General features: G+C 34.4%; 2 protein-coding genes across 2 annotated transcripts in view; one reads left to right on the plus strand and one right to left on the minus strand.

Annotated features, from left to right (window-relative positions):
• LOC105157723 (ubiquitin carboxyl-terminal hydrolase 6) overlaps positions 1-7310 on the plus strand; it is a 7775-nt gene extending 465 nt beyond the window's left edge. Inside the window, exons 2-18 of the mRNA XM_011074175.2 lie at positions 528-673; positions 852-887; positions 978-1085; positions 1649-1749; positions 1844-1970; positions 3078-3137; positions 3216-3283; positions 3555-3605; positions 4685-4793; positions 5385-5473; positions 5649-5718; positions 5875-5955; positions 6064-6159; positions 6264-6315; positions 6599-6718; positions 6804-6878; positions 7007-7310. Coding sequence (XP_011072477.1) covers positions 528-673; positions 852-887; positions 978-1085; positions 1649-1749; positions 1844-1970; positions 3078-3137; positions 3216-3283; positions 3555-3605; positions 4685-4793; positions 5385-5473; positions 5649-5718; positions 5875-5955; positions 6064-6159; positions 6264-6315; positions 6599-6718; positions 6804-6878; positions 7007-7062 — 1445 coding nt within the window. The 3' untranslated portion in view covers positions 7063-7310. The remainder of the gene's footprint in view (positions 1-527; positions 674-851; positions 888-977; positions 1086-1648; positions 1750-1843; positions 1971-3077; positions 3138-3215; positions 3284-3554; positions 3606-4684; positions 4794-5384; positions 5474-5648; positions 5719-5874; positions 5956-6063; positions 6160-6263; positions 6316-6598; positions 6719-6803; positions 6879-7006) is intronic.
• Positions 7608-9370, minus strand: LOC105157724 (probable pectate lyase 4). The gene is made up of 4 exons (XM_011074176.2): positions 8811-9370; positions 8356-8711; positions 8143-8278; positions 7608-8042 (listed from the first exon to the last, which is right to left on the minus strand). Exons 1-4 carry the CDS (start codon positions 9258-9260, stop codon positions 7830-7832), a joined length of 1155 nt encoding a protein of 384 aa, XP_011072478.1. The 5' UTR covers positions 9261-9370; the 3' UTR covers positions 7608-7829.

Here is a 12979-nt window from a genome sequence, read left to right on the forward strand (position 1 = left end):
AACTTGTAGAGTATGCACATTTTCTGGAGCTGAAGTGTGGATATGTTTTATCGTAAATTTGTGATCTTTGGAATAATCTAGATAATATAGTTTGGTATGAAATTGATCAGAAAAGACAAAAAAATTGTAAGAAATAACTGAATGTTAAATTGAAGGATGAAGCTGAATGCATGTGTTGTGGACTTAGATCACAGTTTGATACCCCTCATAATGGAGGGAAGGTGGTGAAAACCTTTATCTGCTAGTAAAATCTAATGAGATATCATAGGCAATAGAAGATAGCGTTTAGATAGAGTAGAGATGGAGAAGATAGGTTAGGATTGGTTAAACTAAGCATAAAACTTACTAGATGACCTGTTCTATAACAGTCAGGAATTCTCACATTTTAACATGATAAATGAATTGCTGCATTATCACACAACTTTTGATTTCATGGGTTTCCGTTATCTTTTACTTCATTTGTTAACTTTGTTGGAACGTTACAAGTCCTATTTACTAAAGGCAATTATGTCTGATGATTCTAATAGTGAGCGTAAAGTGGCAAAAAGAGTTGTTCTCCAATGTGGAAATAGACACTACCCAGTCCCCATATGTTTTCAAGTGCCAGCTGTACGACCTAACCGGGGTTCCTCCTGAAAGACAAAAGATTATGGTCAAAGGTGGTTTATTAAAGGTATAGAAACAATTATTTATATCGTGTAAGCAATATGCTCAATATGCGTAACTTTTGACCGTGTATATTTTAAACAAATAAAGCACCTGCTTTATTCATTTGTAGCAACAATAGTTCAATTTTTCTATATAGTTGGAGTTGATTAAAGTTATTGATGCAATATTTTTTGACCATATAGGATGATGCAGATTGGTCAAAAGTTGGAGTGAAGGAGGTAAAAGATTTTCGTCATCCGATGAGACTCGTCGTATTAGTATAATTGAACCTTGCCCTAAATATTCTATGCCTCTCTTGTTTGATTCAGGGCCAGAAACTAATGATGATGGGAACTGCAGATGAGATTGTAAAGGCCCCAGAAAAGGGCCCTCTTTTTGCAGAAGACATGCCAGAAGAAGAACAAGTGGTTGCTGTTGTGAGTTTCATCATATTTATGTGACTTCTAGGAAATCGTACCCAGCACAAGGCCCATTCTTTTTATCATTTACATAAATATTAAAATATCTCGTTGCTAACTGTTTCCAAATTACGAGGATATGATGGGTTGAATCTGGAAAATATGGAAAGAAACTACTGTTGAATCTTTCACCAATACTGAATGTACTGATTTTTTCTTTTTTGCTAAAATATCATAAGTAGGTCTAGAAGTAAAGTATCTAGATGTATTCCTTCTCCTTTTCTGCATTTGTCGGCATTATTTGCTGAGATTACGCAAGTCAAAGATCAAAGATTGAAACTTCTTTTAGCTTATGGTACTGAATGTTTTTTCTAATATTCTAGGAATGGTGAATATGTCAAAGGAGTTCAGGGTTCCTCAAAGTTCAACGAGAACTTAGCATGGACTAGTCTGTTTCTGATTGTTATAGTTTAACACATTTCTGTATGTTGTTTCTTTTGACACGTGGACCTTCTTTGGTAGATTTAAGCTGTTGTTTGATGTGGATCTACTGATTTATTTTATTTACTTGTTTGCAACAGGGACATTCTGCTGGTTTGATAAATCTAGGGAACACCTGTTATATGAACTCCACAGTACAATGTTTGCATTCAGTTCCAGAGTTGAAATCTGCCTTGATAAAGTGAGTTGTCTCTGTCCCATGAGGAAGCTTGCTTTAAAAATTTCGTTGGTAGTCTTCATTAGTTAGATTTCTTGTTTGGTTGTGCTGCTTTTAGGTACCCTCCTCCAGTGAGAAGCAGTGCTGTGGATCAGTCATCTCACTCATTGACGGTGGCAACACGAGAATTATTTAATGATCTTGATAAAAATGTCAAGCCAGTGGCACCCATGCGATTTTTGACAGTACGCACTTACTTTTGTTTCTTGAACTGTTTATTTTCTTAAATTTTTTTGGTTTCAGCTACTTGGAAATACAATGGAATTCTGGGAGGTTAATGAACAGTGGGTTGTTTCGGAGTTCTTTTCTGCATGTAATGGAATTATAAACATAAACATGAAGTGGATTGGATTGTGGGCTCCTATTTTGTATCAAATTTATTATGCGTAGAGGTCATTTTAAATGTGCTTGGGATCTTAGAAATTGGTTAGTTATATATACGGTGGTTCCTACCCCATTGTCTATTCACATTGTAATTTAAAGAAGGGTTAATTACACTTTGCCGTCCAAACTATGACTGTTTTTACACTTTGACATCTGTACTTTTTCTTGTGTGTCAACTTACCATGTCAATTTTGCGGAATTTTGCACTTCACCTTTTATAACTATTTCAACTAATGTTTTGTCCAAAAAAACATAAAAAATGCAGTGCACATGTGATATTTAAGGATATGTGATGTGATATTTGTCACATATGCACAACATGTGATGTTTCTCCAATAGAACATTCAACAAAAGAAGCATCATATATGACAAAGTGCAAATTTCGCAAAGTTGAGATGGTAAATTGTCACAAAAGAAAGTTTCAATGGCGAAGTGTAAAAATAGGTATAGTTCAGATGATAAAATGTAATTTACCCTTTAAAGAAATAGTATAGCTCTAATTGGATATTGATGTCAAATAAGAAAGTGGCCAACTAGGTAATTGGGATTAGGGGTGCTTTCCTCCATCTTTACTTTCTTGGTGTAGGGGTATCTTGACTTTCACAACTTAATCATCGTCATTCTTCATATAAAGATAGGAGAAAGAGAAATATTACCTTATCCTACACCTATTTAGCTGGCATTAAAGTTAGAGCATGTGTCTTGAGTGTAAGCCTGTAAACATTCTTGCAATGTATAGAAACTTTGCTAATGCTGCTTCACTTTATTGTCTGTACAATAAGATAGCTGGTCAATTCATATTGTTTTGGCCACATCAATTTTCGGCATAATGTTTTTATGATTTCCAATTCGTCTTAGAGCAAGCATAATGGAGTGCACTTCAGCTGACCCCTTATTTCATTTTTCAGGCATTGCGGAGTAAGTATCCTCAATTTGCTCAGCTTCACAATGGAATTTACATGCAACAGGTATGTAAATGGGCTGAAGCTCACTTTTTAAATTCTCCCTTATGAGTCTTCTCATGTTGGAATTTTTTTTATTGCCAGGATGCTGAAGAGTGCTGGACACAACTTCTATTTACCCTATCATTGTCTCTCAAATCCCCGAGTTCCAGGTAGCACACCTGTCTTGTAAGAGTGAAACAGCACTTCTGGATGCAATTTTTGTTGAAGCATCTGATAACATTTTAACAAATATAGCCCATTTTAGTCACACTTTCTGTTCCTATTTTGTGTCATCTATTGGCTGACCTCTTTTCAGAATATCTGTTTTCTTCGTTTTTTTTTATCTTTTATTAGTTTTTGTTGTTATATCTTTTCGTTGCCAAGAAGTTCTTATTGGCATTGTATAACCAGAATGCACTATCTTTTATGTTTCTTTTGCAGTGAAGATGCTGATACTGTAAAGAGACTTTTTGGGGTTGACCTAGTTAGCAGGTATTCTGCCACTACGTTTCTTTATTGCTCTCCATGAACAATGTTTCTTATTTGTTCTAATGTTGCTGAAGTATTTTGCAGTTTTATTTATGTAAAATCTGTTATAATTATTGTTTGCCAATTGTATGATGTTCATTATAATGTTCTCAGACATGTGTCTATGTGTGTTGGGTAGATTATCATGCCTTTTCCATGTTTGTCCGCTAGAAAGCTTTTTGGTTTAGCCTTTGGTTTCCTTCCATATTTATTTCCCTTGGTGTGCTCTCTATTGGCATCTTGATGGGAAGAATAGCTCGAAGAATTATCTTAATAGAATTCCTGGAATTAGGGCAATTAAGAGTAGACACCAATCAGAGAAGTCCAGAACCTCCAAGAGAAATTATAGTTGATGAATCAAGTATAAATATTATCTCCATAATAAATAGTGTATTAAAGGAACATTTGACATTACATCCATCCCTGGACTCTTCAGTTTCAAAACCCTAATGTAACTGGAATCTCATGAATCCATAGCATATTGCAGTTGTCTGGCCATCATTTTATTTATTATTAGTTGTCAAATAGTAGAGATCTTTTTAGTTCTCATCTAGAAAGTGGCACTTGTGTAAGCTCTCGTCCGATATTCTTCCTGGAAAATGTTGTAATTACTGCACAAGTCACCTTAACCTTCAAGAAACAGAATTTAAATGAAAGCAGTCACACCTAGATGCATAATGATAGCAAAGACTTTCAAATCTCTTCGAACTGTTTTGACATTAAGACTCAACTGCATCCTTACTAACCAAATATAACATTTAGTGAATAAATAATCTTTCTCAGTTTTGGTACTTTGTAAGATGAGCCAACCAAAATTACTTCCAGTTAAGGGAAATTAAGACCATAGGATGCCGAGGCACAAATCTGCAATAATGTGTTAAGCTACTTTTCTTTAACATTCAAAACTTATAATTTGCTGAGGAACTGTGTGTGCACTGCTTCCAACCCACTTCTGGTGATGGGGGCCGAAAAATATGTTTAGTGCATAAATTCATATCCAGCTGTTCGTTTACCTATTGTTATCATTACTGATTTGTGGTTAGGGTCCACTGTGCTGAAAGTGGTGAAGAAAGTACAGAAACTGAGTCAGTTTATTCACTTAAATGCCATATTTCGCAAGAGGTCAACCATCTTCATGAAGGTTTAAGACGTGTAAGTTTGATATGGTTGTCTTTCTCATTATGCTCTTGTATTCTAGTGCTTTTGTCCTGATTATCACTTATTCTTCATATTGTTTTCCTTTTTCTGCTTGGAGCATGCTGTGCACTGCAAATGGCGTTTCCAAGTTACACTTGTAGACATCTAAGCACTTTGTAAATGAAAGGCTTGCTTGTGATAATCTCATATAGCTGTAATGGTGATCTAGGAATTTGGAAACTGGCACTAAAATGAACAAATACGAGTTAACATTGCTTCGGTGAGAGTGCTACTGGTAGTTATATTTTACAGTTTGTGAAAATTTGGATTTAATATGTCAGTGATGACTTGCTCTATCTAAGTTGTCATGCTTGACCATTATTTGTTTATTCTGTGATAATCATTAACCATTTAGAGGCCATTGTTCAGTGTGAAACTTGCTGAGATAACTGATATCCTAGTCTGGTTTGCTTAAGATGACATGTCTTTAGTAATAAACTTTAGATACTAGTTTTTGAGCATCACCGTGTAGTTTATTCAAGATGCCTTTCCATATCTTATAAAGGATGTTATTGTGTAATTATTTTGGCTGGTTTGCATGTCCAGGGTCTTAAATCAGAATTGGAGAAGTCCTCACCTTCGCTGGGACGTAGTGCTATTTACACAAAAGATTCTCGCATAAATGACTTACCAAGGTATAGTGGACTTACTAAGCTCTTCTATAATTTCTGTTTGATTTCTATGCTCCCTGTCCCAGGTGTTTATTTGCATATTGTTTCCCCTTGGTCTTGATGAAACTTGAAAGGCATTACTTTCAGTCCTATAATTTTTGGGTCGGGCAATCGATTGATCTTTCTGCTCGGATTGCAGATACTTGACTATTCAATTTGTACGTTTTTTCTGGAAAAGAGAAACAAATCAGAAGGCCAAAATTCTGCGGGTAATGTTGTTGTTCTTTCCAATTATCCTAACCAGTCTGAGCTATTGTCTCACTACAAAGTTCGTAATCCAGAAGTCGTTTGATTTTATCCTATTGGTTTGGTTCCGTATGAATTATGTATCTTCCCATGAAATGTCTGCAATCCTGTTTTTGCAGAAAGTGGACTATCCATTGGAGTTAGATGTGTATGATCTTTGTTCAGATGATCTCCGCAAGAGATTGGAAGCACCTCGACGGGTACCAGATTTTCTGCATACTTCTTGAACATTGTGGCCATACTTTATTTTCTCTAGTTCCCCTTTCCTGTGTTGTTGGGTTCTACTCATTTCACGAATTAACAATTAGCTCCTGAGAGATGAAGAAGGCAAAAAGCTTGGTCTGAAAACTAATGAGGGTAGCTCGAGCTCAACGGATAATGATGTCAAGATGACTGATGCTGAGGTAGGCAATTTATCTGATCATAGAGATTGTAAACCGCTTCACTGGATAGACTGACCCGCTTACTTGAGATCTAGGTTGAGTTTATATTTATTTGGTTCATGCAGGGATCATCAAACGGAAGTGGGAATTCATCTAAATCTGCACCTGGAGAAGAAGGTAATTGTTCTTTTGGAACTCATTTTATTCAGGATCCCTGGATGCCCAGTTTAAAACCTTGAAAATACCATGGACAGATGAAGTTGCTTGCAATTTAAGGCTTATGTTGGGATAAACCTTAGTTGTACCACTCTGTGTTTAAATTGCCTGGAACATTGAATTATTCGCATAGTGAACAATTCAATGCCCTTTTTTGGGTTGTATAGGGGTAAAACCTAAAATTTTTCGATTGATATATCTATTCACTTTCTACACCTTATTGATCAGTGTACATTTATTTCAGATGTTCCTCCTGAGAAAGAGAAGCACCTGACAGGAATATATGATTTAGTTGCGGTGCTCACGCACAAGGGCAGAAGTGCTGATTCTGGGCATTACGTTGCTTGGGTTAAACAAGAAAATGGTTGGTCTCCAGAATAAAACTCTCTTGCTATATCTTACATTCAACTTGTAAGATTTATTTGATATAGGTTATTCTCTAACCACAGGGAAATGGATTCAATTTGATGATGATAATCCGATTCCACAACGGGAGGAAGACATCACTAGACTTTCTGGGGGCGGTATGGACTTTAAGCGTGATCGTGTTCTTGTTCTTCCATTAAAATGAAATTGCCTTTTGTTACGTGGCTAGTTAGGTAGAGAACACTCAAAGTGACATGCATTAACAAATTTCTTGTTTTGATTTCAGGTGATTGGCATATGGCTTATATTTGCATGTACAAGGCTCGTGATGTCTCCATGTAGTGGTTCCTTTAGGTTGATCGCATAATTTGTTGTTTACATTGAAAATATTCCTGTTTTAAACATATGATAGAGGTTTCTATATTCCCAACAGTCGTTTTGTTCTGTTGTGTAGAGATTAAATTATTATCCGAGTCCAGCTGTTTTCAACAATCGATGTGTGTAAAAACTCCTTTCTCTAATTATGTTCAATGTAATAGTTGATTGAGATCCATTTACCTTTTTATTAATAGAAGATTTTTGGCCGCATACATCCCAAAATCAATTAGCAGACGTTCAAATGTTTAGCCAAATTGAGGGAATACGGTCCAACGACCAATCATTTTTCAAGTCCAGCCGTTTGCAAAAATCGATGTGTGTGTAGAAAATCCCTTCTCTGGTCGTGTTGAATGCAGTAACAGTTGAGTGGGATCCATTTTGCGATCTTTTTATTAGCAGATGTTTGGCGGGTTGAATCCCAAAACCAATTAGCAGATGCTTAAATGTTTAGCCAAATTGAGATAGTAAGTTCCAACGTCCAATAAAATGGGGCAGAACTGAAAATTCGAATCTGAAAGAGAATGATTCCACATAAAGATATTGTTATTATGATGCACTGTTTGGCTTTTCATGTTTTACAGTGTATGGATGGAATAATTCATGTTTGTTAGTGATTCCATCCCAGAAATTTGACCAGAAAAAAGGGGTCAGGTAAATCCAATATGAGGATAGTCCTCAACAAAGACTACTGACACACAGATGGTATATCTTGTTTCCCTCGGCTGATTATTTCAGCATCTGGATGTGACGGGGCATTTCAAGGCACCAGCAGACCTCGTTAAAGCCCTCACGGTTCTTCCATCTGCCACTTCAAACATCTGCTCCGGCGTGTAATTTGGGCTCATTGCAACACCCTTAGCGACCGACTCTCCGAAAGAGGCACCATTCTCAAATACATCGTGCTTAGATTTGAAATTACAATTCAAGTTGGGGTCCCAGGTGATCTGTGATTACAACCATCATTGGTTCAGTCAAAAACCAAATAGACACATCTGGTAATAATAAGCAAATCATGAAGGGACGAAGGATTTCTATTGTATGTACCTCTTTGTTTTGACCTTCTGGTGCAATGAAGAGGTTTGCTTCGCTCTTGATGCTTGGATTCATGCTCCCTCCGAGGGCATAGCTACCCCATCCTAGGTAAAGATTGTTAACAACATGTGCATACCCGAACCGGATCCTACAATTCATCCATCCGACGTTAGATCCAAAGAAATCTTTCTCGATTGATAATATTTGAGAAAGTGCAGAATATACCTTGGCATTCTCTGTTGACAACGAGGGCCAAAATGGTTGAATGCAACTGTGACCTTCATGTTCTTATCCCTCCTGTATCCATCATTGTGGCCTAAAAGCATGACCTTATCTTGGAACCTAAACCAATTGTTTGATATCGTGATACCCGAGGAGCCTCTCGTAACGTCAATCAGCCCGTCTTTGCAGTCGTACAATGTGTTGTGATCGATCCATATCTTTGAAGATGTCAGCATTCTGATCGCATCCCCATCCACCTTCCCGACTTGCACGATTTTCCTATCCGGGCCCATCACCGGGCCGGGGCCATGAGCCATGCAGTCGTGGATATGGAGCCCGTGAATGATGACATTGGTCACCTGTTAAAACGTACTCTTTGATCATCAAAAAAGGCAAAAACTATGCATTTCTTGACCAATATTGAAGCTCATTTCATTAATTATGAATACAACACATACCCTGTTAAGCACCAGGCAAGAACCATATGCAATGTGCACATCAACACCTCTCGCATCGATTGTGGTGAAGCTGCTAACAAGGAGGGCTTTAGCAAGTCTAATATTCATGTCCCTTTCAAATGTGATCCAAACCTTGCCTTTGATGCTTGTCACGCCATATCTCAAAGTTCCGGGCTTTGGGTTCAACGGATCATCGCTATGATCCGTGACTCTATAATGTGTCACATCCGGTCCGGTGTTGTTGGTCATTTTTCCCGTGTAGCCGACAGAGCACATAGCCAGTTGTTGGAGGTGGCCTCGCCAATTGGGATTTATCCTCCAACACTTGTCAATGACGTTCATGTCATCGATAGTTCTTCGGGCTCGGACTAGGCCCGAACTCATTGAGATGACTATTGAAATAGCGCAAACAATGCACCATGTTATGTTTTTTGTGCCCCATGAAGCCATGATTTCTAAGAATTCCTTGGTTGAACGAATTCTTGATTGTGAGCCAAAGGGTTCACAAAATTTTGGCAAGATGGAGATATTTATATATATATATATATATAGGGAGGAAATGGAGGTGCTTTGCACAAGAATGAGAGTTGTGGCAATGGGCTTTTATACATGCAAGAAGCTTTTCTTTTTGTGGTGAGATTGAAGTTCTTGATAAAGATGAGTGAAATGAATGGACCAAAATAAGTAATTGATGTTTAGTAAAATAATTAATTACTATTTTTTGACATGTTCACCAACTAATATTAATATGTGAGTGAGAAAATTTGAATTTTAAAATAATTTAATAATTAAGAGATCGCGTCCTTTAACTATCTTGAAATATTTTCATATATGTATCTGTGTCTCCAAGTTCAATAAAAAAGGGCAGTGCTTTGACAAACTGACCTAAATCATAATAATAAACTAGCAATTAAAGTACACTCGATGCGTGCGCATAATTTAAATTTTTATTATATTTATTTAGTCAGATAAAATAGAAGAAAGATAAAATAAAGAAATTATTAAAATTTATAAAAATGTTAATTTTAAATATATATGAATATAACATTATTGATCTAACTAATTAATTCAAAAAAATAGTTATTTATAAAATAATTAAATATAAGTAATGGTATTTTGATCAACCTATCTTTTATCTACTAAAGATAGTTACTCTTAGACCTCGAGTCTTAATAAATAGTATAAATTAAACTACGACACTTATCTTACAGACAATAATTAGCTATTATTTTTTATTATTCATGCATCATATTACAATACGAATTCGAAATTTGGGGGTAATTACGACCTAATTTCCTACTTCAAAATCTTGAAAGATTGAATCAAGAAATGTAATGGTCTTCAATTAGTTGAAACCTTAAAAGAAAAAGGAAAAAATGAGATTGATTTCCTCTAAACCAAAAAATGAAAATAAAAATAAAATTCATAAATATATTACTGAGACACATAACCTAACTATCCTGGGCTGAAAGATCCCAAAACAAAGAGGCCCAAATTAACCCAATGTTTAATTTAAACGGCCTCAAATGCGGCCCAATGTACTAATTGAAGTATAAAATAATGGGATAATTGTAAGGATTGATATAATTATACGTAAATCTCATGTAATATAGTTTAAAAAAATAGAAAAAAAATTATTTGACATGCAATGAATCAGTAGTAAGTCAAATCGAAAAAAATATATATTTTTATTTAATTTTTTTTGCTAATGTCAATAAATATGATGACTTCTGATTGATGAATGGATTTATGCATTCAGAACTCCTAGATGTAAGTTTTCAAATTACAGAAAATTTATGTGTAATTGTATCAAATCTCATGAGGCAGTGTAATTATCCATAAAACAATTGATTTCTTTTTTGTGTGTCAATGATGCGAAAATGCGAAAAAAAATATGAAAAATTAAGAAACAAAATTATCATGATTATGTGTAATTCAACAAGATGAGAAAATCCCTTTACTCCTAAAAACTTGACAATTTATAAAATAATTAAAGCAACCACAAAAATAAATAAATAAATAAATAAGCACATGTGATTAATTAGCTAACAAGAGTAATTAGTGCATAGTAGTTGATAACTTGATATTCACCAACAAAATCTCACTCTTCTAAGTATATTAATTGTTTTTCCATTTCATCATCAATAAATATTCATTAACTACTACTAAGTAATAGTAATAACTCCCACATTAACAATCCCTATGTTATAACTCACCAACCAACATCAACCATTCAAGAAATTTGATGCCGTTTATGTGAATTTGTATCCATATGAGCTCTGAATTGTCGAATTAACACACAATGGTGATATTATTTGTAATTTAAATATTCACACCAACAACACCGCCATGCCCAAAATTTATACTAATATAAAAAGAAAGATCATTTTCACTCACAAACGGTGGTAAGTAACATCACCATACCAACATTAGGTTATGACAATCATACACCTAATTAGATAATTTTAAGAATAAATGGTAATTATTATTATTTTTTAATAAAATTGACTCCTTATTATTTTAATACCACTGTACAAATTATTTTATTGTGCCGATAGTATTTTAAGTTGATTTTCTTTTAACTTTTTAAAATTAATTTGTTGGTTTATATATTTTATTTTATTATAATATATTTTAAAATATAAAAAATTATTTATTATATATACATATGTATGACGTGTCATGACAGCTAGTTAATTAATTATGGCAAGAGTTGATTTCCAAAATTCCCACAATTTCGAAGATATATTCATGAATTAAAAAAAAAAAGAAAGAAAAGGAAAAAGGGGAATTGCTCACAAAATTCATGCCCTTTTGATTCCATTTCCCCCACAAAACAACAAATTACATCTCTACCAAATTCATCTAACCTCTTTGGATAAAAACAAATTCCCTCAACTAAAGAAGATAGGGACAAAGGGTGTTTCCGTCATTCCACTTTCTCCACCTTCCTGTCATCCCTCCTTCTCACAGACCAATGCCACTCTAGGCCCTGTTTGGTGGATCAGAAAAAGATGGATGATGTAAAACAATATATATATATATATATATATATATAAGAGATAAAGTTTTTTCTAAGATGTATTTCTTAAAGTGCATTTTAATGTAGGGTTCGTAAAGTTGTTAGTATAAATGATCCACGTTCGCGTAAGTTGTCATATCTACTAATACTTTATGCGAGGAAAATTTAAAATCGTGAAATCAAATAATTCACTTTTGTATATTTATAGAATGAAATTTATGATTTTTCTTTTTTTGTTACAGAATGAACAAGGGTTTTAGTGCACGTATTTGACGTGATTTCAATCTCTAATGTACTTTAAATATTTACATATTGTTGAATATTTGTTAGCAAATTATCATATTAGAATAAAAGAAATAAAATAAATTTTATTCATTTTCTTGTATCATAAAAGAAAAAAGAAGTTATTCCCCAAGTATATGTTATGGTAAATTAGGTTTTATAAAGTTTGTTATAGTTACAAGTACCTCTTTATTATTTAAAAAATTATAAATATTCATGAGATTAAAAATCGTCTAATAAATATCTGCCTACAATGGACTGTCATAAGAGTGTATTGTAGACGATCACTAAAATTGATAGAGATGTGCCGTGTCTATTGAAGGAAAGAGATAAATCACTCTCGTACAATGGCAAAATACCCTCAAGCAACCCGAGATCTAAACCGTAGATCTTCTGATAATTTATGATTTGAGATAGTGCCACGTAAACCAGACAAGTACGGATATATGGTCTCATAAATACATTATTTCCACAGTATTTGTGGTAAGATACATTTCATTAATTTCTACCATATTCAATACTTCGATACTTTCATTTTGATTTGAGCTGACTTAAATATCAGAGGATTCTAATTGAAAATCTCTCAACTAGCCTCTTGAGCTTCTATTTTATCAGGGATCATATACTTATTTGGGTAACACATATTGAGCTCGAGTCGCTGAACTTAAGCGAGATTGCCATTTTCGACCCCTGAATCAAATACTATGGAGGTATTTGAAAATTTTTAAATAATAACAAAATAATTTTAATTATGATAAATTTAAGAAGAACCATTATATTTTATCTTTGATCTTATTTTCCTTTCCAAGTCCCTCGACTTCCCCATCACAAACATGGCCTTAAAACTCAGATAAACTTTATCTAA

This window comes from Sesamum indicum, linkage group LG3, assembly GCF_000512975.1.
Source record: "Sesamum indicum cultivar Zhongzhi No. 13 linkage group LG3, S_indicum_v1.0, whole genome shotgun sequence".
In the NCBI taxonomy this organism is placed as follows: Eukaryota; Viridiplantae; Streptophyta; class Magnoliopsida; order Lamiales; family Pedaliaceae; genus Sesamum; species Sesamum indicum.